The 25,753-nt window shown below is 46.2% G+C and overlaps 10 protein-coding genes across 10 annotated transcripts, besides 1 other annotated feature; 2 read left to right on the top strand and 8 right to left on the bottom strand.

Moving 5' to 3' along the window:
- Positions 1–440: 440 nt before the first annotated feature.
- TSTA_045040 (uncharacterized protein) lies at positions 441–2,143 on the bottom strand (the record flags this gene model as incomplete). Its single annotated transcript, XM_002484948.1, has 2 exons — positions 441–1,923; positions 1,957–2,143. 2 exons carry the CDS (start codon positions 2,141–2,143, stop codon positions 590–592), a joined length of 1,521 nt encoding a protein of 506 aa, XP_002484993.1. The 3' UTR covers positions 441–589.
- A 273-nt stretch (positions 2,144–2,416) lies between these two features.
- Positions 2,417–3,994, bottom strand: TSTA_045030 (mitochondrial 37S ribosomal protein NAM9). Its single transcript, XM_002484947.1, has 3 exons — positions 3,916–3,994; positions 3,435–3,863; positions 2,417–3,386 (listed from the first exon to the last, which is right to left on the bottom strand). Exons 1-3 carry the CDS (start codon positions 3,949–3,951, stop codon positions 2,520–2,522), a joined length of 1,332 nt encoding a protein of 443 aa, XP_002484992.1. The 5' UTR covers positions 3,952–3,994; the 3' UTR covers positions 2,417–2,519.
- A 256-nt stretch (positions 3,995–4,250) lies between these two features.
- Positions 4,251–6,865, bottom strand: TSTA_045020 (DNA repair protein Rad26, putative; the record flags this gene model as incomplete). The annotated part of the gene is made up of 2 exons (XM_002484946.1): positions 4,251–6,333; positions 6,380–6,865. The coding sequence occupies 2 exons, from the start codon at positions 6,863–6,865 to the stop codon at positions 4,510–4,512; spliced, it is 2,310 nt and encodes a 769-aa protein (XP_002484991.1). The 3' UTR covers positions 4,251–4,509.
- A 229-nt stretch (positions 6,866–7,094) lies between these two features.
- On the top strand, positions 7,095–9,502 carry TSTA_045010 (phosphatidate cytidylyltransferase). The gene is made up of 4 exons (XM_002484945.1): positions 7,095–7,274; positions 7,328–7,700; positions 7,749–8,542; positions 8,601–9,502. The coding sequence occupies exons 1-4, from the start codon at positions 7,155–7,157 to the stop codon at positions 8,637–8,639; spliced, it is 1,326 nt and encodes a 441-aa protein (XP_002484990.1). The 5' UTR covers positions 7,095–7,154; the 3' UTR covers positions 8,640–9,502.
- Positions 9,503–9,522: 20 nt separating this feature from the next.
- On the bottom strand, positions 9,523–11,284 carry TSTA_045000 (cyclin, putative; the record flags this gene model as incomplete). The annotated part of the gene is made up of 5 exons (XM_002484944.1): positions 9,523–10,167; positions 10,226–10,553; positions 10,609–10,737; positions 10,786–10,867; positions 10,920–11,284. The coding sequence occupies 5 exons, from the start codon at positions 11,282–11,284 to the stop codon at positions 9,719–9,721; spliced, it is 1,353 nt and encodes a 450-aa protein (XP_002484989.1). The 3' UTR covers positions 9,523–9,718.
- Positions 11,114–11,143: a microsatellite.
- A 246-nt stretch (positions 11,285–11,530) lies between the features above and the next one.
- TSTA_044990 (fructosamine-3-kinase, putative) lies at positions 11,531–12,831 on the bottom strand. Its single transcript, XM_002484943.1, has 2 exons — positions 11,755–12,831; positions 11,531–11,684 (listed from the first exon to the last, which is right to left on the bottom strand). The coding sequence occupies exons 1-2, from the start codon at positions 12,699–12,701 to the stop codon at positions 11,585–11,587; spliced, it is 1,047 nt and encodes a 348-aa protein (XP_002484988.1). The 5' UTR covers positions 12,702–12,831; the 3' UTR covers positions 11,531–11,584.
- Positions 12,832–12,928: 97 nt separating this feature from the next.
- TSTA_044980 (armadillo repeat protein) lies at positions 12,929–16,342 on the bottom strand. Its single transcript, XM_002484942.1, has 3 exons — positions 15,847–16,342; positions 14,115–15,781; positions 12,929–14,063 (listed from the first exon to the last, which is right to left on the bottom strand). Exons 1-3 carry the CDS (start codon positions 16,181–16,183, stop codon positions 13,089–13,091), a joined length of 2,979 nt encoding a protein of 992 aa, XP_002484987.1. The 5' UTR covers positions 16,184–16,342; the 3' UTR covers positions 12,929–13,088.
- A 455-nt stretch (positions 16,343–16,797) lies between these two features.
- TSTA_044970 (alkaline D-peptidase, putative) lies at positions 16,798–18,990 on the bottom strand (the record flags this gene model as incomplete). The annotated part of the gene is made up of 5 exons (XM_002484941.1): positions 16,798–17,436; positions 17,464–17,685; positions 17,783–18,145; positions 18,199–18,678; positions 18,876–18,990. 5 exons carry the CDS (start codon positions 18,988–18,990, stop codon positions 16,871–16,873), a joined length of 1,746 nt encoding a protein of 581 aa, XP_002484986.1. The 3' UTR covers positions 16,798–16,870.
- An 85-nt stretch (positions 18,991–19,075) lies between these two features.
- TSTA_044960 (uncharacterized protein) lies at positions 19,076–20,972 on the bottom strand (the record flags this gene model as incomplete). The annotated part of the gene is made up of 6 exons (XM_002484940.1): positions 20,938–20,972; positions 20,816–20,887; positions 20,327–20,764; positions 20,077–20,301; positions 19,737–20,014; positions 19,076–19,674 (listed from the first exon to the last, which is right to left on the bottom strand). Exons 3-6 carry the CDS (start codon positions 20,662–20,664, stop codon positions 19,076–19,078), a joined length of 1,440 nt encoding a protein of 479 aa, XP_002484985.1. The 5' UTR covers positions 20,665–20,764; positions 20,816–20,887; positions 20,938–20,972.
- Positions 20,973–22,096: 1,124 nt separating this feature from the next.
- Positions 22,097–25,521, top strand: TSTA_044950 (tRNA-specific adenosine-34 deaminase subunit Tad3, putative; the record flags this gene model as incomplete). Its single annotated transcript, XM_002484939.1, has 4 exons — positions 22,097–23,294; positions 23,846–23,959; positions 24,012–24,063; positions 24,135–25,521. 4 exons carry the CDS (start codon positions 22,097–22,099, stop codon positions 25,519–25,521), a joined length of 2,751 nt encoding a protein of 916 aa, XP_002484984.1.
- Positions 25,522–25,753: the final 232 nt, after the last annotated feature.

Here is a 25,753-nt window from a genome sequence, read left to right as displayed (position 1 = left end):
TTTTAAAATTCTTTTCCTTTGTCTTATCAATTTCCTTTTGTTTGGCCAAAAATTCTCATGCAATGCGAGTACACTGGCGCTAATGTTTATGACGGGTCATGTTTTTTATGAGCATAGATGCGCTTTGCGCTGATTTTCTTCATGATGTAGTAGATTAATACACGTGATTCATTTCATCTCTTTCTCAGTTCATTAATATAGTGTCTGCTTCTGCTTCTGCTTTAGAATCATAACTTTTATCTTAGGAGCTTAGTGAAAATACGTATCGAAACATGGCCATTAATAAATCATCAAAAATCATTAACTTAGTTTTCATCTTTCGAAAAAAAATATCAGTGTAGCCTACCTCTTACCCCTTGAGCAAAACTGGTACTTTCATCTGCCTTACTTGATATAGTGCGGCTTCCAAAGTTATATATGAAGGGAGTAGACACTGTTCGCAAGACAGATTATACATATACGCAACAAGCTAATAACTATATACTTATGAAAGGGTATCTATTAATACATATTACAACAGATATAACCGAAACTCAAGCAATGAAAGTAAAAAACGAGCGAATCGTCCATTCTGGGACGAAAAGAGAGATCACGTAGATCCCTCCCGACCAGGTTCCTGCCTCAACATGTCCATAATCATCTCCTGCGTTTGCTCTAATGCGTCTAATTTTGCGGTGAATGCTTGTCGCATTTTTGCCATTTCAGTCTGAAATTCGGCCCGGAGTTCGGCGCGGATCTTTTTATATGTGGAGGATGTCGGTTCGTCTGTGGGTTCTGTAGGTTCTGCTTCTTGGGTGCGAGGTTCTTCGGGGGAGGAGGATGGGGGCGATGTTGTCCCATTTAAGGCTGTAGTAGTCTTGTTCTTGTCGTTTCCAGTTAGAGCATTGACGATAGATGAAGTGCTATCCGCGTCTTCGAGATGTTTGTTTAGTTTTGTTAGTGTTTCGAGGATAGCAGAGGTCAGGCTATTGTCGACTGGTATTGCATTTGGCGGGGGATAATATGCTTGTGGTGGAGGATGTGGGTATAATGGGTGAGTAGAGGGATGAGGAGCTGGAGTTCGGAACATGGTATCGTATCCGTCGGGAAGTTTCATGCCTGGTGTCGATGGTGGAGGGCCCATATACCCTGGTCCTGGAGGAGGAGGGTATGCATACGGACTAGGTCCAGGAGTCCATCTTCGAGGAGTCGCTTGCCATGATCCAGCTGGTGGTGGTGGTGCAGCAGTAGAAGCACGTTTCGTCGCAGACGACGGAGCAGGCGACGAAGGCGACGACGAAGCACCAGCCGGCTCCTTTCTCTTCCTACTCGCAGCTCTGGCATCCCTAACCTCAATCCTCCTCTTCTCTGCAACCTCAAACTTCTCCCAAGTCGGAATCCATTCATCCAACACCTTCTTCCAAGGTTCTGTCGCCTGATCACTCTCGATTTTTCCCTCTCTCAAATCAGCCAAGTACTTGATTCGCTGTCTCGTCACAAGATCAACTTTCCGTCGAACAGAGTGCCATGAATATGGACCTCCGTATTTCTCGATGAATTCATTGGCAATGTTTTTCCACCATTCACATAGTTTGCTGCGTTCGCCGAATGTGCCGCTGTGTTTGATGCAGAGTTCGAAGAGTTTTATTTCTTCTTCTGTGTTGAGTCGGCGGGCGTGATTGTTGCGGAAGCTGGGTTGAGGGGGGTATCCCAATGGAGGCATTCGCTCTCCTAGTCTTTGGGCTTGTCCTTGTCCTTGTCTTGGCTGTTCTGTGCCATTTGTCGAATTTGATCCAGATCCTGTAGCATTCGACCCATTTGTAGGACCTCGGAAATCTATATCCTCTTCATCAGAGTTCCCTTGCTCTTCTGCTTCACCATCTTCTTCCCCCTCATCATCATCACCACCAGAACTAGGGATAGGTTCTTCTTTAGGCGATGACCCTGTAACCCTCGCGTTTGTCTGAGTATTATTACTGCCGGATTTATCATTCACATCTTGACCTTGACCTTGCAAAACAGACGATAACCGCCATCGTCCATACCCATCCTGTCGCGACGATGACTGCTGTGTCTGTTCCTGTGCTTGTGGTTGTGGCTGCTGTCGCTGTGTAGTAGCAGGCACAAACGAGCTTCCCTTTCCTTCTCCATGCCAGGGAAACATTTTTTCTTCTTTTCCTCACACCGTCTTAACTGATGTTTTGTCGTTGATGTATTGTAAGGACCAAAGTTTCTGTGAAAATTTGCAATGAATTTTGCTTGAAGAAAAGTGGAGAGAAGTTAACAGTTGGTTCGGTCGGACTCGGGAAACGGAATTTTTCAAGCCAGTCGCTGGAAATTGTGTCAATTTTTTAATGGCTTGGCGGGTTACGGTAACTTACACTATGTATTTTATAAGCTAGAAAGAAGGTGAATTTTCATCATTTACAGTCCATGTTATACAATACAGTTGGTATGCAACCAACACTTTATCATTACATAGCCAATCAAAAAGGCTCAGTTAATACAATGAAGAAAAAAAAAGACACACAGAAAATAGACTACCGCCTGCGAAGGTACCACGCAAAAGCAGGAGTCTGAATATTCTCTCCGAACGGACTAGGAACTTCAGAGAACCCCGGTCGCGCAACAGGATGTCGTAAATAAACAGCCGCACAGATCTTATGATTAACCTCCAAGTAGCGAGGAATAAATGCAAAAGCGTTCATAAAGTCGCGAGGCCGCCAGGGCGTAGCATAAGGCTTGCTGGTGTCGATCGGGTTGTCGTGCATTTGAGCAATGGCCTGTTTGAGGGTCTCGAATTCGTCTTCGGTGAGTTCGGAGACGTCGAGGTTGCTGGGATCTTCGGTGGCTTGTTTGAAAGCATCTTTCAATTCTTGACTGATTGAGCCGCTGCTGGAATCTTCGACTGCGGTAGATTCGGCTTCCTCACGGATGGCCGCAGTATCTTTCTTATTACGGTTTTCGCGTGGGGATTCAGCTTTCTTCGCTTTGAGGAGACCCAGCAGTTCGGAGAATTGTGACTCGAGGTTATCGGCTAGGATGGTACTGGTGGCGGACTTGGAAAGGACGCTGCGAACAACTTTTTGGAATCCTCGGAGTTCTTGCTTCTTCTTTACGGGGAGGACGTCCTTCTCACGAGACATGATGGTCTTGGCCTGGGCGAGAAGACGTTTTAATGTCTCCTTGGGATCATCCACTTTTTTGGGTTCTTCTGTCTTTGTTTCTGTGTTTGATTCTTCGGCATTCTCATTTTCGGTCTCGTCCTTTTTCCATGCTTCTTTCTTCGCTAGACGGGTCTCTCGACGCTCGATTTTATTCTTTGGTGCGCCAGTAGCGTACATGACCCGTTCAGGTTCAACTTGGAAAAGGTCGCCTGGATTCAGAAGATAGCCCGGAAATTGCATCTACACAGTCAGCTCACCCTTGACATAATAGAAAGAAAAAAAAAATACCTTCTTCCCATTAACAGTAACAGCACCATGAACCACAAACTGTCTCGCCTGTCTCGTACTACTAGCAAACATAGCTCTGAATATAGCAACATCCAACCGTCTCTCCAAAGGCGCAAAAGTCATATTTGTATACGGCGTACGTTTAGGCGTGTTGGTCCCACTTGCAGTCTCCAACCCTGATCCTCGACCGGCAGATATGATTGATCCATCATCTCTGGCAAGTTGGACGGGGTTCATGGGCACGACACTACGGAGTCGTCGGGAGAACATCCGGGTCCATTGAGACTCGCGGATTTGCTCGCCATGGTATGATCGGGTTGTTGATTTGGCGGCCCATTTCTGCTGGAAGAAGGTCTTGTTGACGGTTGGGGGAGCGCGGAATCGATGTAGGTTATATAAGTTGTATTTGCTCCATGATTGTCGAATTTTCTAAGTTCATCAGTCGACACGATCTTCATCAAGTACAAGCATTGACACTTACCGCCTTGCTCAAAGGCGTCGTCGCCCTATTCCTCATGGTGCCGTGAGCTGACTGCAGAATTATCAGGCTCAACTCGCTTAGCAACCTGCTTGATATCCAGTCGCTCCTATGCGGAATCTGCTAAAAAAACATACGAGTTCCCGAGAGTGCACGTGACCTACATCCATTGTTTGCCTTGTTTGTCTTCTTTCCTGCCCCTTTGTCCCCTCAGCCAATCACAACCTCACAATAACCCCCCACCCTCGCCTATATAAAGCTCTCTCTCCCCCATCTCTTTTCAATCTTTTTTCTTCTTTCTTTTCTTCATACTTACCTTGTTTGGGTGGCCGCGATCATCAAGGCGGGCTACCACAGATTGGTCCCTGCATTGCACAGCGCGGAGGACCGATTTGTCCAACGGCCTTTTGGGTCTTTGGCAGGCGTATTCTTTGGCTCCCTTCACCTTTGGTGGATTATTCTTTTCATCGTTTCCTGGCCTTGTGCGAGGGTATGGAGAAGGGATTTACACTCAAGTACACATTCGGACATGGATTGTTTATATGCGGGAAGGAAGTGTTGTGGTCATTATTTCATAGCTATCTTTGAAGTAAATATTTACTCAACCTGTGTACCTTCCTTACCACTCAGTCGCCCACCCGTCGGAAAAGCAACAAACAACGCTTCAGCCTCCTCAGGACTCATATCCTCTTCCTCAAGCAACTGTCGCGCCATCTCCATCGTCTCTTCAGTTATACCAGACTCTAAAAACTGACCCTCACTAAATGCCAGTCGCGATAGGACTAGTCGATGCTTTTGCTTTGCACCGGCCAGTCGCGATAATCCCTCGTTAAGGTTCTTGCCGCCTCCACTTCGGATAAGTTTGAATATCAAATGCATCAATCGGTTAACGAGAGCTGTGCGAATATCGTGTTCTGGTGACAGCGTGTACAGACGATCCATCTCGTCGTATAATGTTCGAAATAGACGTGGGAGAACTAGCGGATAGGAGATTATGGCTGTTTTGCTCGCATCTGCCATCATATCGAAGCTGTAGAACGTGATCATCTCTAGAAAAGTGAGAGCTTCTAAACGCATTTGACAGATCTGCAGAGGAAGGTAGTCTTCTTCGCCTTCGTCCGGCTCAATGCGCTGAAAGAGGAGACACGTGACGCGCTCAATAAAGTGGTATTCGACCTGTCTTTGTTCCGCCTCGGATGGCTGAATAGTCCCAAACGAGTTTCGTCGGAGACTTGTCGACAAAATTTTGAGTGAGAGGACAATATCTTGCAAAGGTTGGTGGTCGTTCAAAGTCATCAATAATATGTCAAAGTGTATATTGCGCCATAGATGTTCATGCGCTTCATCGTCTTGTCGACATGCCAGCACCAAGAGATACATAATCTCTAATGCGGTGGTCGAGTCGACATCTGTATGTAAGACTGTACGTGGGGTGCGGCGACTTTCTCCCTTGACTTTCGAGGATACCGCAGAATGTTCAAAACGAGTGGCCGCATTGACGTAGATCGATGCTTGGAGAATACCGGCCAGCTCGGTGATTAGTTGCGGACTAATCGAATATAAATCGAGTAGTAGAATGAACTTGATCGAAGCCATGAACACAGGGACAACCTTGTAAAACTTTTCTACTAGAGCACGATCCCACAGCTGTATAAGGCAATGGGCATATTTGACTGCGTAATTAGACGTCACTCCGCTCATTGTCTCCAAAACAATAGAAGATATCTTCCTGTCAGGTTCCGAAGGGAATGCAAGCCCAGCCATAACCTCCAAATCACTTTCCCTATTGAGATGAGTTCTGTGGTTTAAGATCTGTGTCATGTAAAACCCCTCTTCAATGACTTGTCCTGATATGCACTCTCTTTCACTGGTGCCCGTGTCCATAGAATCCAAACCCAGTATATCCGTCTCTACAGAAGCCTGGTTTCCCTGGCTCAATTGTAGAGGTGGCATAGGTATTGGAGCATCGCTAACTTTGCGCTTTCGCTTTCCCGGAACAGTCGGCGTCCCTCGTTTCGATCGTCCACCGGAGGACTTTGTAGGAGACGCAAATCCAATCTCGTCATCATCGAATCCATCGCGGAAGGGCAGTGTTCTCTGTTTCCTGGGCGTTTGAGGTGCCTCTGTTCTCTTCTTTGCGCGAAGATTGTTTACTCGCAGGGTCTCATCACGTAGCTCTTCCCTTAGAAATAGGTTCTCTGTTTCAAGCTTTTGCCGCTCATCGATAGCAGCTTCCTGCGCACCTTTATTCTTTGTTGTTAAATCCGCCAATTGAGCTCTGAGGGAAGTAATCGTGCGCTCGAATTCTTGTGCTTGTTTGGTAAGATTCGCCCTGAGGATGGCCACTTCGCCGGCTTTCTTTGTCGCGTCTTCTCTGGCTGCTGCCAGTTGTTCGTTAATGGCATCGTATTGGCGTGAAACCTAGCTTCCGTCAGCTGGTTCAACTTGACTAGCCTGGAGCTGTTACCTCTTCAATTCTTGCTCCTATCTCATGATCGGGGTAATTAATGTTAGAGCCCTGAGCAGGTTGCGCATGTTGTGTTTGAACAGGGGTATATTGTTTCTGGTCTGATGTGCGACTGTGTAGCACGTTCTGGGTGACCGGCGGGTTTGAATTGACGACATCGTCCAAGCGCTCATCATTATCCTCTAGAATATCCGCATCTAGATCGATAACCTCTACATCGCCGTAGAAGCTTGAGTTATGACGCTGCGAAGGCGGTAAATTGTATCCTCGTTGATTCAGCTGGTTTCTGTTCGTCTGGAGACCGGTGCTGTGACTTCGTTCAGCAGATTGCGGCGGTGGTACTTGGGTAGCTTGCCAGGCGCTTTGCTCGAGTTGAAGCAGTGTTCCTGCAGGGATTGAGTCGAAGTCAAGGCCATCGTCGAGGAAGTCGTCATCACTGTCCATTCCACCAACATTTGAATCGTGCCATGAGAGATCAAGTCTCATGCTCGTTGTTTGTTTCGTGATGTTTACTGCGATGCGGGGATCCGCGCGAGATTCGCCCGCCGATGCCAAGACTTGCTGCGCCTGAGGAATCAAGGCTGCTAAGATTTAACAACTGACGTCGACGTCCATCCCATCCAATGCAGACAACACTCACTCTCCTCTCCCATCCCCCTCATCGCTCATTCTACGCTTCGCTTGATTTGGTCTGGACCTGTTGCGAAGTTAAGCATTTTGCTATCCCTTCTCCATCAAGCGCAGGCAAATCTCTACTCCTTCCTAATCTCTTGCCATGATGGGCCGAAGAAATGTTAGGTTTCCCCATCGCTCGAATGGCGACCAGGCGCAACGGTCAAGCTTTTCAGAAGTGAGCGATGGCGAGATAACAAAATCAGATGGCAATCAACAAGATGTAAGTCGTCTAGCTTAAGATTTACACTGCAATGCATAAGCTCACATATGCAGACGTCGGACGCCCCGGCTCTCTCGGACTACGAGAAGAAGAAACAGACTTTCATCACTCGAACGATATGGACTTTTGTCATGATCGCCGGGTTCTTCAGTGCGATGTTCTCCGGACACATATACCTCGTTGCTATCGTTACCGCCGTTCAGATCATTTCCTTCAAGGAGGTTATTGCAATTGCAAATGTGCCCAGCAAGGACAGAAACCTCCGCTTTACGAAATCGCTCAACTGGTACTTTTTGGCTACAACCATGTACTTTCTCTACGGAGAGAGCGTGATTTACTACTTCAAACATATTCTGTTGGTGGACCGGATATTGCTACCATTCGCAACACACCATCGTTTCCTTAGTTTCATGCTTTATGTTTTCGGTATGTTGAAGTCGGCTTATAGCGAACATAGCTAATAGCTCCTTTCAGGTTTCGTCTTCTTCGTGGCCACACTGCAAAAAGGCCATTACCGTTTTCAATTCACACAGTTTGCATGGACCCACATGGCTCTTTATTTGATCGTCGTGCAAGCTCATTTCATCATGAACAATATCTTTGAGGGCATGATTTGGTTCTTTTTACCGGCGTCTCTCGTCATTACGAATGACATCTTTGCATATGTCTGCGGTATTACCTTTGGCCGGACGCAACTGATCAAGCTATCCCCAAAGAAGACAGTCGAAGGTTTCATCGGAGCGTGGATTTGCACCATTATCTTCGGCTATTTCATGACCAACATTCTGATGCAGTACAAATACTTTATCTGCCCGGTAACAGATCTCGGTTCGAATGTTGTGTCTGGCTTGGAGTGTACCCCAAACCCAGTATTCATTCCCAACACATACACTCTGCCCGACTGGCCTTTTCTTCCTAAAACGATTACTGTTGCGCCAATGCAGTTCCACATTCTTGTTTTTGCAACATTTGCATCTTTGATTGCTCCGTTTGGCGGATTTTTCGCCTCTGGCTTGAAGCGTACATTCAAGATTAAGGACTTTGGAGAGTCAATTCCAGGACACGGCGGTATCACTGACCGCATGGACTGTCAATTCATCATGGGATTTTTTGCATACATGTACTATCACAGCTTTATTGCGCTTCACAAGGCCAGTGTCGGGGATGTCATTGAGACTGCAATCAATGGCTTGACGGTCGAAGAGCAGCTTGAGGTTGTTCGGGGACTTGGTAAATATTTGTATAACCAAGGTGTTGTGACAGAAACGGTACGTCTTATTCTACTTTTTTTTTTGCTTGAAGAAGCTCTTTGCTAATCCTCGACAGGCTCTTGAATGTATAACAGGCGAGCTTTTCAGGCGATGAACAGCCTTTCCTTGATTTGATTCATACCGTCCCTCCACACTTGACCTTTTTGACTTCGAAATTCATGCAGCTTCACTTTTTACATACAAAATTCTAATTGAAACATGTCATCTGGTCGCGCTTTGGGTCTGCATCTGAGCGTTCTTGACCTAGCCATTGACGACAACGGTCTTACTTTGCAAAACCTAGTTTCTTTCATACATCTCTATTCGAACCGATACCACTGTGTCGGGGGGAGATATCATGCCTTCATGCCATATTTTATCCGGTTCATATCTGCTTACACATTGAATTTTCCTAACCTCTTTTGTCATCGGATCAGAAATCGAGGGCGTCTTCATCTTCTTCAAAGTTCTGTTTCACTTCTCCGCATCTCCTCTTTCCCATTCCTGCTGGATCATTGTACGTACGTATGTCTTTTCCTCTCGTGTCATGGCGCAGACCCTTGTCTCCCTCAAAGGACCAACGACTGATTCTATTCGCATCATTTCTGTCCTTTTCTTCACCTCTTGAACTTTTCATGTTTACGCCTTTTGGTTCATGACGATACAGCCCCCGTTTTGTGTCAATTTTCTGTTGTTCTGGGATGGATTGAAATCGGTCGGTTGGATTTTATTTTCATAATGGGGTTTCTTTCGAGGTAGTGAAACGGTTTCTTTTGTGCGCAAGGTGCAAATAAAAAAGGAGAAGAAGATATTTAGTATTAGTATTATATTGAGTTAATTTTTAGTATTTATTTTTGGAATGAGGTTGGTTTCTTTTCCAATTCGTTTTCGTGGACTTGGTTCATCTGAGTCAGATTGTCGAAAGGATATTCACTATGTTGAGTTCATTCAGTCTAAAAGTGAATACAACATGCCTACATGAAGCTTTTGAGAAAAAGCACAAGAGAAAAGAACGAATTGAAAGGGGTATCACTCAAAACAGAAGGGAAAAAACCACGGCCAAACTATGCATGCATATCACCCAAACAGACGCGATCCAACCAAAAACGAAGAAACAGATATGAACAGGTAAAACTCCACGACCTCAAATACTATACAACATACCAACGCTCATGAAATGAGAGATTGTATGTATCACTCCTCAACCTCCTCAATAGTATCCCTGAAATAACTCGAAACAACCTTCTTCTCCGCCTTGGCACGTTCCATATCCAACATAAACCGTACCGTCCCATCACGACCACGATCACTCAAAACCGGTTTCTCGCCATTTGCAGATACCGGTGTCAGCGGATTAGGTGGTGGACCAGCAGCAACAGCAACAATCTCAAGATCTCGGTCTCGTTGATCTTTGCCCTTGCCCTTGTTTTTGTTGTGTTTGCCGTGTTTGGGGCCTGTGCCGTTGGTTGTTTTGTTGGTGGATATGTGATCTCGCCAATGCGTGAATCGGGGAAGTCCTTCGTCCTCGCTTTCCTTGTTTAGTGGGATGCGAATTGCAAGAAAGGCATCAAGGGGGTACTCGGGGCCAACGACGGTGGACGATCGGTGATGAATATATAGATCAAGTAAGTCCAGCAGTGTTTCTGTCGTCACCTCTCGTCAGATTTATATCAAAAAAGTTTTGCGGATGAGAAAACATACCCATGACTTCAGCACGTCCCACTTTCCAATCATGATAACCCCTCCCAGCCTCAACATCCTCCAAACCAGCATCGAGCAGACGAGACGCTAATTCAAGACACGCAAATGCCATAGTACCCGTAGTCTGCTTCAAAGGCGCAAACGTGCGGTACAGATCGAGCGAAATGCAGTAAGCGACTATCCCGACTTCGTCGTCCTTTTTCAATCCATAATGCTTCAGCAATTTGACGAGCAATTTTTGAGGATGGCGGTTGCGGAAATCGAAGCCTGATGCTTCTAGCATTAGTCTTTCGAGGATGATGATCCCTCGGGAATGTTGGTCAAATATCTGAGTTATCAGCGATCAATTACTCTCCCTCGATGAGAGATAGAGTGGTGCTTACAGCATCGTCAGGGGATACTTGCTCCGATGGAGGAAGTTTGAGATTATATGCAGCACACACGATATCGCGACTTTTCTTGAGAGTATCTTCAATTTTACAGGCTGTGAACAGAGCCGCTGCCGCCGCATCCTTGTATAGTCAGTATTGCTGCAGTGTAGCCAATGCGAATGGACTTACCATATAACTGTACTGACTATCAGGGTGAACGAGTCTGAACTTGTGATAATACACACAAGCCGTATTATACGTCCTCACAGGTCTAGGTATTGTCAAAACTCCTGCTCACTCCAGATTTGATTTCTCTCACATACAAATGAAGAGCTTTGCGAACATTGTCAATCCATGTCACCCCAGAAATGCGAATATCATCTTCGCGCTGAGGATCGACTCTAGTCGCCGCAAGACATTCCTGGATCGTATGTTCAAAAACATACGGTTTCGCAACTTGAATAAAAGATGGATGCGGTGTGGGGATTTGCATTGCTCTAGGACCCGTTGGTGGCGCTTGTTGTTGTTGTTGCTGTCGCTGTTGTTGAGGCGACATTTTGGGGCCTTGATCTTCTGCCGCGCGCGCAGGAGGAGATCCATGGCGGTGATGTGAGCGATTGTGAGGATTGTTTCGGCCAGAGGGGTGATTACCACCGCCTCTTCTAGGTCGGTTATGATTTCCTGCCATGTTTATTATCTTGTATGGTGAGGGTTGTCTTGGTGATGCTGAGATGGATGGATTTCATAAAAATCGAAATCACGGGACCGGCTTTGATAATGATGTGGTCCGTGCGCGCTCTGATATCTCTTAATCTTCTGTTTACTCTACTTACACCTTACGCTCCATTAGTTACGTATGAAATTCTATTCAGCAAACCCTTTAATTGAATTATTCGGTATATCAGAATATACTCGACTCTAGGTGCAGAACTTCGACCAACTAATATTATTTGATTCATCTGAATACAAGAGGCGACTTCTGAAAGGACTATCCTCGTCCATATTCACTAATCAACTTATTCATGATGGACACTGCACCAGACCTATACCCTCCTCCAAAAATAGCATGATGATTCAAATGGTGATACCTATTAGTACCAATCAATTAGCGTCCGTCCAGATCAAAACTCAATATCAAACAGAGAGAAAGAGACTTACAACTCATAAAGCTTCACCCGATCCTCATACTCCTCCACCGGCTCCGTCTTGGGCACGATGGAATGGTACTCATCAAAAAGCGCTCTTCCAAACCCACCAAACATCTGCATAATCCCCAATTCATATTCATTATGCGCATAGCAAGCTGAAGGATCATAAACCACGTCCGCAATTCCATCGTTGCTATTATCCGATCCAGCGATTTGTCCTCGACTTGCATTCCCGCTCCATAAATCCCCATGAACAACAACAGGAACTATTCCATCACCTTTACCGTTCCGATCATAACCCAGATGATTATCGCCTAGCAATCGCGGTACGACTCTCTCTGCAGTCTTTGTGACTAGATCTCGTAATCCCGCATCGGGTCCGTTCTTTCGTTCGGATTCCTTGAGAATCATGAGTAATCTCTCATTTGCGTAAAACTCGGCCCAGGAGTTATGGAAATTGTTTGGCTGGCGCGTATTTCCGCAGTAGGTAGGCACCGGAAATCCATACTTGCTCTGATCATCTTCTGATGAGGGAGGAGGAGGAGCAGGTGTACTATGTAACTTCCCCAACCTCTGTGCCAAAGACGTTGTTCCCTTCGATTCCGTCGTTGAAGAGGAACGACCAGAAAAATCCAAAAACTCAGTAACCAAAAACCACCCTTTCTTCTCATCTAGCGCACCCCATCCCAAAGCCCGTGGACAGAAACCGGGGACAATATCAGCAATCGCATTCAATGAAGCGAATTCGCCTTGAAACATCTCTTTTCCATCGGGAGACGTTTTGAGGAAGTACTGTCGTTCTTCTTCCCTTTCTCCCTTTTCTCTTGGTATAGATATGCGAATACGACCTGTGTTTGAGAACCCTGATCCTAGACCTGATGTTGAGAGGGTGGCTTTGGATGGGTCGATACTGCAAAATCCCAGGGCGCGGAGAATGGATTGGGGGACTGGTGCCATTTTCTTTCTGTTTTGTTGCTTAATTTAGCGAGAATAATTTGAAGAAGTTGGACATCGAAGAAGTTGGACATCAAATGTATAGATGATATTCATGGCGTGGGTCTCATGACGTTTGCGGGGCTAGATCATCAACATGCTATCAGCCCTAGAGGTACATATAGTATTATCAAAATATTTCGGCTGTAAGAATATCCATTATTGATATTGCTATTAATGTACCACTGTGGACTAACCTCGCTCACCGAATGCCAAAATTTGTCAATGCAAAGAATGAACTATACCAACGATTCCATAAGACATATATCTTCACATGTACACGAACGAATAATGCATATTATAGTAAAACAGGATGAAGGTACGTAGTCGCCAACCAAAAGAAAAAAAAATCTATGCATTCATATATTGGCGAATTTGATGAAGAGCTGTTTTTGTTCGTTCTCTCACATCCAAATCGGAGTCCTCCTCGACGCTGCGAAGTCGATCTATCACGCCCAACGATTTGAGTTTTACGGCTCGTTCGTACGAGGCTTGACGGCCGCTTTGGTCGTCTTCGAATGTCAGGTTGATCACTACCCAGACGCAGTTCACTCGGACGGCGCGGTTGGGATGCTCGAATAACCACATCAGATTCTTGAGTAGCTCGCGGTGCGTAAACAGGAGATCTCGGTGTTTTGGTGGGCCCGCTGTAAGATTGACGAGTACATAGGTCACTGCAACGAGAATTTCGGCTGGCATCGGTGGCGGCGGTGGATTGGCTGCTGTGTCGCGTCGAGTGGGATTTGGTCTTGGTCGCATCTTTTCTGCTAATATGTTAAGAAACTCATCTTGACCGATTTCGTCCAGAAGGAAGTCAACGACTTCCGCGGCACCGTTACCGCACATGATGTTACGGACCAAATCCAAAGCTTGTTCTTGTACGGCGATATCGTCCTGTCTTGCCTGCCTTGTTTGATCAATCTCCCCGCTCATGGCCAGTTTCTTCCGTCGGTTTGGATCCGTAAGAAGAGCGTCGAAACTAGTACTGTCGCTCGCCAACGGACTGTCCCTTGCCTCTTCCCCTCTCGTTACGTCCTCCATTGGATTGAGCAAATCAACCTTTTCACCTGCTGAGTTAGAAGTTCCCATGCCCATAAGCGTCCCAGGCTTGAAATCAGCCGCAAGATTTCTTCTACTGGTAGGATCGATTGACATTAATTCTGCTAGCCACGAGGCACCAAGACCAACCACGATCTTGTTTTTGATGTCGTTTGTTGAATTATATGCAATGTGTTTAAGAGCCCAAAGTGACTCCAAGCGGAGTTTAGTATTATTGGAGTGTGCATGATCACACAGAATAGGAAGGATACCAGCAGAGATGATTGCCTATTGGGACTTGGTCAGTTCATTGCTTATACTTTAATGTGTAAAACGTACCTCTTTCATAGGACTGAAATCCAATGCAATGTTGCATATCACCGACGTTGCTGCTATTTGTACCTCAATATCCGGATGCTTGATCAATTCAAAAAGAGGGGTTGCCACCCCGGCATCGATTAGGCTTGTCCTGAGCACACTAACGGAACGCGTAAGAGCTCGAGCGGCACCACATGCAGCGAGTAAAGTGGGTATAGAGTTGCCATCTGCAGCGGTATTCTTTGTGCCTCTGGTGTCCTGTGCATCTAATGGTGGCCGTGGTTTGAGAGAGTCGATTATATACGGGACAACTCCGTTCTCGCATATTGCCTTTCGATATTCATCCCTAAATGGCGCAAGCGCTGCCAATGCGCGTAGGATACCTTCTCGATATCGCATGATGTGGCACGTCATTGGGCTGTAGCCAACTGGTCCTAGTTTAAGAGTAGCTGGTACCGCAGACACCGTATCTTTGTCTTTGCTTTCGGCGTACCACATGGGCTTACCATTATCAGGACGAGGGTTGTATGTTTCTTTAAGTAGTTGAGAGAGTATTTTGATAGCATTTGCTTCGACGGCATGTTTTTGTAATTCTTGCGTGTCCATGACCAATATAGCGATGATAGACGGCACTTCCTCTTTCAAAGCAAGAGCTGTTGGAATCATACCATCGTAGTCAGGATCCGAATCGTCCCTGAAGTCATAATCCTTATCAAGCATTCTCAGTAGTAAAGGAGTTACTAGGTAGTTGAACATGGGAATCCGATGTTTTCTCGCTAGTCCAAGTCTGAAAAACCCCGTAACAAGACGAGCTGCCATCACGCGAGACATTCCATTCTCTGTTCTGACCATGTGGAAAAGCCAAGGTACAAGAGCACTCTCATCTTCGTCGTACGAAGGCGCTTCCAGGAATGAGAGGGAGCGCTTATGAAATGATCCTATAGGGACCAGAGGTGGAAAATTCGTAGAGGCGCTGCTTTGCGCCAGGGGGACAACAGGTAGCAGAGAATCCATAGGATTTGTATGATTTTGGCGAGGAACGGCTGACCCTGACAGATATGGCATTCCCCATGGATTCTTCTTGATATCCGCTGGTGAGAATTCCGGTAGACGTCCCGGAAACACTGTGACAATACCCGGAGACGAAAGAAAATGTTCTGCACGCCACTTCGAATTCTCAACAATGACCGAAGTCGCCCGCAGGATTGGTCCCAACTTGGCTGCTGGTGGAGCTGGCTGTGGAAGTGTTGGCAATGCTCCATCTTCCCCTAGATGATTCTCTGCACCGGGTAGTACAAATCCCTGGGCCACAACGAATGAGGCAATTTTCAGAGCCAAAGCGTCCAAGATACCAAATTCTGCAAGAGCGGCCTTATGAGTTTCTTCTGTGCATAGTCTAGCAATGATATTCGCGGCAAGAGTTGCACATGTCTGTGTTGCCGAGAAAGATGAGCTCTGAGCAATTATACGAGCAAAACATGAAATAGTATCTGGAGTAAACAGAATTTCTGCTAGTCGGTTGTCTTGAGGCCAGTTTATATTCTGAAGGGGATATCGATCCGCAATGTTGCTTAGCGTTTTGAGAATGGCGACTGTAAGTGACTGTGGGCAATTAGGTGACGAGATAATGGCAAGCATAGAAGGAATGGCTTCGCTGGACATAATAGGCGAGAGAAAAGCAGGACCACCTGATTGTGCTGTTAGCTCGTCTCCGGATTGGATCAATGTAGTTCAAGCCGAGAGTTCAATATACCTTGGGCCAAGCTGCCTATTATAATGACAGCCTGCAAGCAAAGTTCCTGCTCCTCAGTCATCGACCTAGTGCTCCTACAATTATTATTCTGCCCTCTTGATGATTCTCCATCCCGTTGTCCATCGGACATGACTTCCTTGCTGGAATCATATTCATCCCGTGACGAGCATTCCAGAATCCGTGATAATATCGACACAATGCCTGAATTGACCCATCTTTCTTTCCTCTGATCATGACCGATTATCTCATGCTTCAACGTCCGCAAAGCTGCCGTCTGTTCGAGGATGGAATTGGCATTTAGTAATCGATTGAGTAGCGGCCCCTCCTCCCGGGCCATCTTGTGATGAGCGCTTATGATGACTTTGGATGTTATCGATCGTCAGACCGAGGCGAATGAATCGATGCTCTGATGAGCCTGGCTACAGTGATTCGGATTCGTGACTAGAGAGGATTCGTTTCGATTTCGTCCGACGTACGAATTATAGTGATCGACGTCGGAGGTGGAAGTAAGGGATGGCAAATACTGTACTTTCGTACTGATATCGTCGTACTAAAGTTCGATTATATGAGACCGTGTCTGATCTCAATTGTCTCATCTGATCTGAGCTTGTACGTCTTTGAGGTTCGTCGCTGTCGTGGATCGATGAATGAGGAATGGTACATGGATGATGATACCACTTGCTGTATGCGGTCTCGATCGCTTGGCAAGAGCTCTATCAGTACCGTACGTTACATAACTTGCAAATTTACTGCATATGAATCTCAATCCGCGCATGTAATTCCGTTTTTGCAGCGTATTACCATAAATACAGTCACGTGCCTCAGCTAAAATCCGACATTTTGCATCACGCAGGATGAAAACTGCAGTCTCATTGGTTGTTGTTTGATACAACTCATTATTTTCTATAGTAAAAGTGAAGAGAGAGGATGGAACTACCACGAAAATGGATCCGACTTGAAATGTGCTTGTCTCTGAATGCTTCTTGCTTCTTTAGCGATACAATCAACAGAACTCAGTTCTCACTCAATCCTTCTCCAATTTCACCCTCAAAGCCGGAATCTCAACACCAACGATCTTCCCTTCAGCATCCAAATCAAAAACAAACAAATCAACCGCAGCACCCCCATACCTGAACTTATCAACATCCCTCCAAGAGACACAAGTCGGGGTTCCCGCATCCGCAAACTCTTTCTTGTCTTGATATACTGCACGGAATACTTGTCTTGATCCTCCAGGTTGTGTTGTTGTAGATGATAAATGTGTAGGATACAACCGTACACTCAACGCCTCATAATCAGCAGCATTGTACAACATTGCCAACTGTTTCCGAAAGTCCGTGCCGTTGCTTATAAATGAGTCAACGATCAATCCTGGCAGGGAATCAACAGAGATGGAAATCGACGAGTTCAATCCACTCAATTCCGAAGATGAGGCAGTATAACTCCCAGTAAACGTCGCATTCGCATTCAGCATGGCAATCTCAATCAAATCTATAGTAAGATTACCTGCATAATCCGCATGCGCATTCAAATCCGGATTTGACTCCGTATCAGCCGCCAATATAGCAAATCCGAACCCATAATCAGGTACTAAACCTAAATAAGAGCTATACAAACCGAGATTGTCGTATGCCGTATAGATGTCAATCATGGAGGTATTCGGATAGTCTCCGGCGGAATAGATGATCCAGGGAAGACCGATGGAGCCTTTGGGGTTGGAGGTATGAGTGACGGGTTTGAGCCAGCGGTTGGTTTGGGAGGGGGGGTAGGAGGGTGGATGATAGGATTGCTTTTCCGGCGATGGAAAGACCGCGGGCAGATGAGAACATTGATATTGCGCTATAGGTACAAGAAAGAGATTTATTAGTTCTGATTGCAGATGTTGGGAGTGGAAGAACGTACGGTGCTCTATCGCCATAGTCTACCGTCCATCCACTTGTGGCCTCATTTACGGGGATGACCCCTAAGGTAGGGCTTTTAGGGGTGTAAAGTGTAGTTTGATTCATGCCCAAGGGCGCAAGGATCCTGCTAGAAAGCACGTTTTCAAAAGATTCTCCTGTGATGTTTTCCACCACATATCCGAGAATCTGGAATGCATCATTCGAGTAAACTGGAGTAGTTCCTGGCATGACTACACTGGAACATGTTAGTCGGGAGTTTGCATGTTGGGATTTTGGCGTCTGACCGGTTCGGTTGCACTGGTTTTGCAGATAGCATGCAGGTATCGTATCTGTAGGAAGGCCGGGAAATCCATACGCTACAGCATTCTGTATTTGTTGACTGAGATCACCGAGCCCATCTATTGAATAAGATCATTAGATATGAGGTCCAAAACAGCTTAGTACGACATACAATCTCTAGAAATGCCACTCATATGGCTAGCAAGCTGTCCAACAGTGATACTCTCCCAGTCCACGCCATCGATATCACCACTCCCTCTCGCTCGAGCAGCTCCCTCAAGCTCGGGGGCATATTTCGTCACTGGATTATTCCAAACCTCATCTCCGGCCTCTATCAAGAGACACCAAATAGTGAACACTTCAGTCAACCCACCAATTCGGTAGATGCTATCGGCATCGACAGACCTCACGCCAGTAGTGGTGGAATCCTTCAATGAAGGGGCAGTATAATGATAATCAAAGAAAAACGGTTCGTCGGCAGCGGTCCCTGGGTTTGTCGAGAATAAGGCGATACTGAATGATGTGGTGTTTGGCGTTACTGGTCCATATTGACCGTTTCCGGTTTGAATTAATTGGTCAAGCTGGGAACGAAGTTTGGTAAGAGCAGATTGAAGAGCAGTTGAGTTGTTTTCCAGTTTGAATGGAGGATATGCTGGTCCAAGGAGAGGACAGGGTGCGAAAGAGAGTACATGAGAGGCAAAAGGGCAAAACTGACGACAGTCAAAAGAGTGGCCATGATGAGAGAATGAAAGAATCTGCTTGTGCAAGAATGAATCGTATCTCAAAAAGGTTGATAGTTGAACCTCTTATAAAGCGATTCACGTCGGCTCGGAGATAGAACAGTCTTACCCGAATAGGAAATCCTGAGGGAGATGAGAATCCTCAGATCGGAGATGTGCTCAGCTCCAAGCCATGTACACTGCCACACGGAATGTTGCACATGGAATTGAGTTGTTGTCGTCATATATATATAAAGGGATTGTCTTTGACGAATGACTTCCATAGCGTCCAACGGAGCCTCTTACTTTGACCGCAAGAAGCAATTCTCATCAGTTGAGTTCAGTATCATTGATCCACTCACTCCACATAGGGTCATCCATGGAGTTAAATAGGTCGCCCGGAGAGAACGAGAGGTAGTTGCCAGATGTTGTATTCTCTGGGAGTCCTTCCATACATGCCTGGTCTTGGGAGGCAACCCTCTCACTTACTTCATCAATCCAGTTCTGAATCCGGACAACACGTTGTCGAAAATTATGAAACACGTCCCTATCACCATTCGAATCTACCTGCGAGGTAGACAGGTTCTCAACCCGTAGCCTGCATTGCTTGAGAATATTTGACCATGAGACTCGACGTTGAGCCATCTCTGCGGCACGTCTATCTGAGTTAGATGATACCGAGACGAGGAGTTTGCTAGCAATTAGCACCGCAAATCCTAATTGTACCCACTGGGTGTTGTTGAATGCTGTTTCCGTGCCGGGAGGTAGCGCGTGGTATACGTTAAGTAACGAATTAGAGGCCATCAGAGCTTTACCCAGTAATTCATCCCTAAGGTTGGGAGTAGATGTATGAGCCGACGCTTTGAGACTGGATACGCTCAGTTGGCATAGACATAATTCAGCCGAGTGAAATTGCATATTCAATAGAGCTGTTTAATAGTGACGAATATTAGCCTTGGCCCAAGCCTTCTTTATTCAAGGAATTACTCACTATATTCAGACAATGCAAAAGGCAACCTAGTCTGAAATGCCTCCAGATCTGCTATCAACGATGTAACGTATAATTCCGCCCCTGAACCAGGACTAACCAATTCAGATGCGTGACGGGCCGATAATTGATCGATTTTATCAACAATGCGTTGTAATTGTATCATGTAAGGTATGTACTTGTCGTATGCGGTTTCTGCTGTGCCAGAAAGTGAATTGCAGCAATCCTCGATGTACGGTGTGTAACGGAAATTGAACTGTTTCTGAACTAGAATCGCGACTCTATTCCGAAGCCGTTAGAGTGTGAAATCCATTTAAGCATGCATACTAAGGAATGAACACACGTTGAAGATAGATAATAGCATCCTGCAACAGCTCTCTGCTCATCCAGACCCCAGGATGGTCGAGTAAACATCTCCTCTCCCGTATCCTCGTACTTGGATCTGAATAAGAGAGGCGTCTTCCATGTCTTTGTCAGTGGCGGTCTGTCGAGACGCAAATCGATAATAATGCTAATAGCCAGTTGCAGAAATTGCGTATATCGGTTCGGGCGTGTATGGTAATGGCTCCTTTTGTGCCATTAGAGACATGCACCCGACGAATAGTAATTTATATGATACTCGCCAAGCAAGATAAACCATTAATCCCTGCAGTAGTTCAAATGACACTTCCCCGTTCACAATCATTCTGGAGGCTACAGCCTTTTTGAATTCTCTACCCAGTCTCCGCTGCAGCGGCATATCTGCGAATGACGATGAAGCAAGTATAGCTAGGAAAAGGAATCCCTTCTCACGGCGAAGATATTCCGCCGATGTCTCCGGCGGAATGACAACGAATGGGAAATGAGGTATCATTTCCTTCTTGAATGTACCCAAGAGACATTCGGCAGTATCTATGGATAAGATCCCGTGAGTGATAGGGTCCTTTTCCATGGTTGTATCATCTCCCTCGGGACTTCTTTCAACCTCATCAGAAGAACCGCGTCGGGATGTTTTCAGCTTATCAACCTCTGACTCAAGGGCCTTAATTTTCCTTTTTGTATATTAGTCCATGATTTCTAGATATCCAGGAAATGTCAAATACAAATCTTTCTGAAAACCATGGAAGCGTCGACGTGCTTTACGATTGACGCACTCTCTTCTCAGACGGCTGCATCTATTCAATTCAGTCGGGCACAAGCATATCATATAGAGACGAAGACAAACCGGTCACATGCGCCATCACCATTGCGAACGCAGCGCACTTTTGAATCGGCGCAACCCTGGCATGCTCTTGATAGAGGATTCGAATTTGGAGCGTGGCTTTTGGATGTCTCCATTTTTCGATGCAACTACGTGTGATTTCGTGTATACTCTGCCTAGCTGTTCCAGGTCATGATAGAGGTTTCTCAGGTTACACATAGACCCGTAGTGTCTTAGAGTCTTCAAATTTAGCTACAAAAACTTAGCGTGAAAAAATCACGCCGGGGTTATTTACCTAAAATGGAGATATTTGCTTTTTCTCTCCGGACTCGGATCCTATGTACAGTACTCGACTTACTTGACCAGACGGAGAGTACAACCAGACATGATGTATACCAGACATTCGAGGCGCCAATAGTGACACTAGTACCCTCCGAGCATTATTCAGGGTCTTCATTGAATGGATGAGGCTTACAGTGACTAACCAGAAGCAGCTGTACGCTAGCCGTTATCGGCTAACGTACGGCTTTCACAGCAACCCTAGTGCTAAGTGTCCACACACAGGTCTTACCCCGGACTGCCTTACTAAGGCTACGTATTTGCCTTACTTACTAGAAGTCTAGAATTCGTCCAGAGAGCTGCTTATTTAAGGTAGTTGTTTGTCGGCTAACTAACTAACTAGTAGATCAGATCGGGGGTCATCTGATTGCTTTATCAGCATGACAATACCGTACGCGCGTTGGGTACAGATAGCTCAGTAATGACTCAGGGAAACGAGGAAATTTCTGAGTGGTATGGTAATCATTACGTATGTGTGCCGTCTAACCGTTCTTGACCCAAGTGTTTATTGTCCCCTGAGCCAATCATGTGCATTAGGGGAGCTTAGCTAAGCATCCAGGCAAAGCCGGGAAGGCGAGGATCAAGAAGGAGTCTTTTTCTTCTTGGGATTTCGCACTATGCGCGATTAATACGCCTCTATTTTCCTGCATCTCTTCCACTCCCTCTATCTCTATCTCTACCTCTATCTATTATTCTACTCTTCAACATAAAATGATAACACACTAAGCCAAATCAAAGAACCGAGAATGGTTAGTGGCACATCGATCGAACCCTGCGCTATTCCGTCTCTGTCGTTTGGCGTGGCACGTGGCTGGTTCGCGGCTGCTGAGTCGAACGCGCAAACATGCCAGCCATGATCATCTCGTCTCCATCCTCTGCAAGCTTCCAGGCCGGGGCTTGTTCCCCTACCCACAACAGTCTTTTCCCCTCGACTGCTGCATCCACCAGTAGCAATTACTACAATAATTCTCCCTCACCATTCGCCGCCCCTGCCGCCGTTGCCAATTCAGCCTCGTCCCCTGCTTTTCGTCCGCATCGTCACTCACTTCTGTCGCACAGCGTAGAGGAATTACGCGCTGCGCTGAAAAATCACACTGTAGCCGCTCCCGCCGCCTCCGCCGCCTCGCAGGATCCCGCGTCGGTGCCCTCAGGGGATCATTCTCGCGGCTGCATGTCCGCTGGACCAGACACCCTTGGGGGCGACTCCTGCCAGTCGTTGACTAATAATGTCAGCAGTAATGCGACAAATGTCACAACTCAGCCTCAAACCCAACAACCGCCAAAGGCTGTCCCTGTACCTACGGTGCCGAGCACTGCCAATGCAACTAGTGCCCAGACAAACGTGACTGCCATATCGCCGTCAGACGTGAAAGGAAAACGTCAACTGGCCGAGACCACAGAACAACCCTTCGCGAGCACTGCCAATGAGACAGACAATTCACAGCATGCAGGAGAATCAGAACAGAGTCGCTTGAAGCGATTACGGCCGCCGGTGCCGGCTGTCAAACTGTTACCTCGACAATATGAATTAGTACACCCGAATGATCTCGTGATCTTGATTTCGAGCATGATTATGGAGCTGATTCAGTACAACGACACCATCCCATTGCAAGGTGGCCGATTGACTCGTTTCCACTCACGAACCCCACCCAAAATCTCAGTGCGCGACTATCTACAACGTTTAACGACACATGCAACATTATCGCCTCCGATTTTGCTGAGTATGGTTTACTATATCGACCGCCTATGTGCTTTATACCCTGCTTTTACTGTTTCGAGTCTAACAGTCCATCGATTCCTAATAACGAGTGCGACAGTGGCCAGCAAAGGTCTCAGCGATAGTTTCTGGACCAACAGGACGTATGCTCGGGTGGGCGGTATTACAATCACCGAATTAGCAATGCTCGAGCTGGATTTCTTGTGGCGCGTGGAATGGAAAATTGTCCCGCAGCCTGAAGTGCTAGTTGATTATTATTTGAGTCTTGTCGAGCGATGCGAAGGATACGCTCTGGAGCCGGAGGAGTCGAGTTCGAGCATGGAAGGTGTGGTGGCTTCTCCGCCGTCAGATCTCCCTCGGCAGACGCCTTGATTTCTTTCTTTCTTTTTTTTTTATCTCTCTATCGCGACATGCTTGCATTTTCGGGCTCTACGTTCTTGCATTATTCCTCCACTTCTCATGTCTACTCCTATCATCTCAAAGACTAGAGATATCATCTTGCGGTGTTTCTGGTTTTCTTTTTTCTATCGGTGACTCAAAAGAGGTTCTGGGCGGCCTTATTCTTATCTCTAATTTTCATTACAAGATCCCTTTGACACGAGTATACGACACTATTTCGTGATTCCGGATTACATTCTTGTATTTATTTGTTATTACTGCATTTTATGAGCAGTGAGACTTTGCAATCATTATCGCAGATACCTACACTATACATTCTTCGTAGCACACTTCAATGTTAAGACGGCCAAGACAAGCTTTTCCCCGCTAAACCTCGTCAGGTTAAAGCCATCTGATTCCCGATCTGGATTAGTCTAGTCCGGCACAAACCCTGTCCAATATCAAACTGAAATACAGATTGTTCTGATGGTTTAAAAGGATTAGACATCATGAAATCATCTAATCATGAAGACGGGCCAAAGATAACGCCGCTTAAGGGAAATATAGTATCCATCCCTACTGTCCAGGAAACAAATCCTACATTCGAATTCGGTTCGTCATGTCCAAGTTGTCAAGAAGAATAAATCCTAACAAGATTGTACAGGCGACGCATACGCCGTCGAAATAATACAAAAATGTGCCTCGCAAGTCACCAAGTATGTTTGTTCACTTTTTCCAGTATTTTCATATACTCGGAACTCCGTGACTAATGCTGATTGGATGGAAGAGTCCTCGATAAAGCATTCCCCAAAGATCTGAGTCTCCCATCTACGCATTTGCGCAGATTTGTGAAATGGGAATTTTTGCCGGATGCAGTCAAGGCTCGGATTGAGGGAGAGAAGGAGCGGAGTTTAGTCTCAGTTTCAACTGGACACAAGGAGGATGGCGTTGAAGTATCAGAACAAATCGTACCACCAGTGACGATGTTCGTTCTGATACCGCCTCCGTTACCGGATGTGGATCAACTGAGAACTTTATTAGAGCCATTTGTGGCTTCTCATATCGAACAGCCTCCATCAGCAAATCAACCAAACGGTGAGGCCCAGGAAATATCATCATTCCCCATCCACCGCATAACAATCCCGCTCCAACCCCCCTTCAACACTCACCAAGCACAAACATGGTCCAGAACATACTGGCCCACAAACTTCAACGCCGCAGCTCCACGAGGCATGATTGCGCCTCCACCAAAGATATTAGGTGCTACGAAGACGAGTATTGCGCCTAGAGCAGGGTATTATTTATCTCTAGCTGGAGAGGTTGCTCGAGAAGCGAAACGGGCGGGTAGAGGGAGGGGGGTTGGGGTTGTTATTGTTGATCCTGCGATTGTGGCTAGTTCGCATGATAACCCTGAAAGGGGTGGGGAGGAGCAAGGGGACAATGGTGTTGTAGCTGTTGCAGGAGATGCGAGGTATTGCGCGCCTGGCATCGTGGCAAAGGAGAATTTAGGGGATGGATATGAGGCTGATTGTGAGGGTGGACCGGAGTTTCATGCTATCATGCGAGCGGTTGAGATGGTTGCTACGAGACGGAGGGATGATAAATCTATCACGACGACGGATTCGAGTGCAATGATACGCAAGACATCGCTTACGTCGTTGGAGTCGTATTATTTATGTCGTCCCGCGTCATCGACATCATTTCCTCTTTCATCCACATCAACGGAGACAGTCACTACAGCACACACAGGCCAAAACGCAAACAGAATCCTCCCCCGTGCTGCAGGTGGATATCTCTGCACAGACCTGGATATATACATCACACACGAACCATGTCTAGCATGCTCAATGGGTATGCTCCTATCGCGGTTTCGAGCAATCACATTTCCGAGACGAGGGAGACTGGTCGCGGGGGGTTTGGCTTCGATGGAGATTCCGCAAGTGACCACGGAAAATCAAGATCATTCTGCAGATGTTCTTGCCACTCAGAAACAGAATGAGGCTGGTAATAATGTTGAGGGGAAGCCGACACAGAAGAGGGAGACGTATTACGGACTGCATTGGAGGAAAGAGTTGAATTGGAGGGCGATGTGTTTTGAGTTTGTGGATGATGAAAGTGATGATTTAGATTATGGGAAGGATGGTATAGAAGGGATTGGGAATTATCATGCTTGAGATATATAGGAGACTAGTGAATATTGACACTGTCTTGATTTCTAAACTTTGAATAGCTTAAGGCTAATACCATGCGCATTTTGCCATGTACAAGGCTTAAGCACATATTGAAGAACCCACCAGCCATATTCCACAGTAATCTCTCCAAAAAAAATATGCAAAAATGGACCTGACAGCAAAGACTTCAATTTTGGCCATATCGCCTAAATAGGATTAGCGCAAAAGCAAAAAC

The sequence above is a fragment of the Talaromyces stipitatus genome, genomic scaffold (assembly GCF_000003125.1).
Source record: "Talaromyces stipitatus ATCC 10500 scf_1105507295515 genomic scaffold, whole genome shotgun sequence".
Taxonomy (NCBI): Eukaryota; Fungi; Ascomycota; class Eurotiomycetes; order Eurotiales; family Trichocomaceae; genus Talaromyces; species Talaromyces stipitatus.
Note: the sequence above shows the minus strand (reverse complement) of the source record. Positions and strands in the feature narration are given on the sequence as shown.

Coding starts and splice junctions, on each gene's coding strand:
- TSTA_044980 (XM_002484942.1), bottom strand. CDS start 16,183: ATGGCCCGGGAGGAGGGGCCGCTACTCAATCGATTACTAAATGCCAAT. Junction 15,782..15,846: donor AATAGGCAGCTTGGCCCAAG/GTATATTGAACT, acceptor CAGCACAATCAG/GTGGTCCTGCTTTTCTCTCG. Junction 14,064..14,114: donor ATTTCAGTCCTATGAAAGAG/GTACGTTTTACA, acceptor AAGTCCCAATAG/GCAATCATCTCTGCTGGTAT.
- TSTA_045010 (XM_002484945.1), top strand. CDS start 7,155: ATGATGGGCCGAAGAAATGTTAGGTTTCCCCATCGCTCGAATGGCGAC. Junction 7,701..7,748: donor TTTCATGCTTTATGTTTTCG/GTATGTTGAAGT, acceptor AGCTCCTTTCAG/GTTTCGTCTTCTTCGTGGCC. Junction 8,543..8,600: donor AAGGTGTTGTGACAGAAACG/GTACGTCTTATT, acceptor AATCCTCGACAG/GCTCTTGAATGTATAACAGG.
- TSTA_045030 (XM_002484947.1), bottom strand. CDS start 3,951: ATGAGGAATAGGGCGACGACGCCTTTGAGCAAGGCG. Junction 3,864..3,915: donor CGACGCCTTTGAGCAAGGCG/GTAAGTGTCAAT, acceptor TGATGAACTTAG/AAAATTCGACAATCATGGAG. Junction 3,387..3,434: donor TTACTGTTAATGGGAAGAAG/GTATTTTTTTTT, acceptor CTGACTGTGTAG/ATGCAATTTCCGGGCTATCT.
- TSTA_044990 (XM_002484943.1), bottom strand. CDS start 12,701: ATGGCACCAGTCCCCCAATCCATTCTCCGCGCCCTGGGATTTTGCAGT. Junction 11,685..11,754: donor CGGGTGAAGCTTTATGAGTT/GTAAGTCTCTTT, acceptor TGGTACTAATAG/GTATCACCATTTGAATCATC.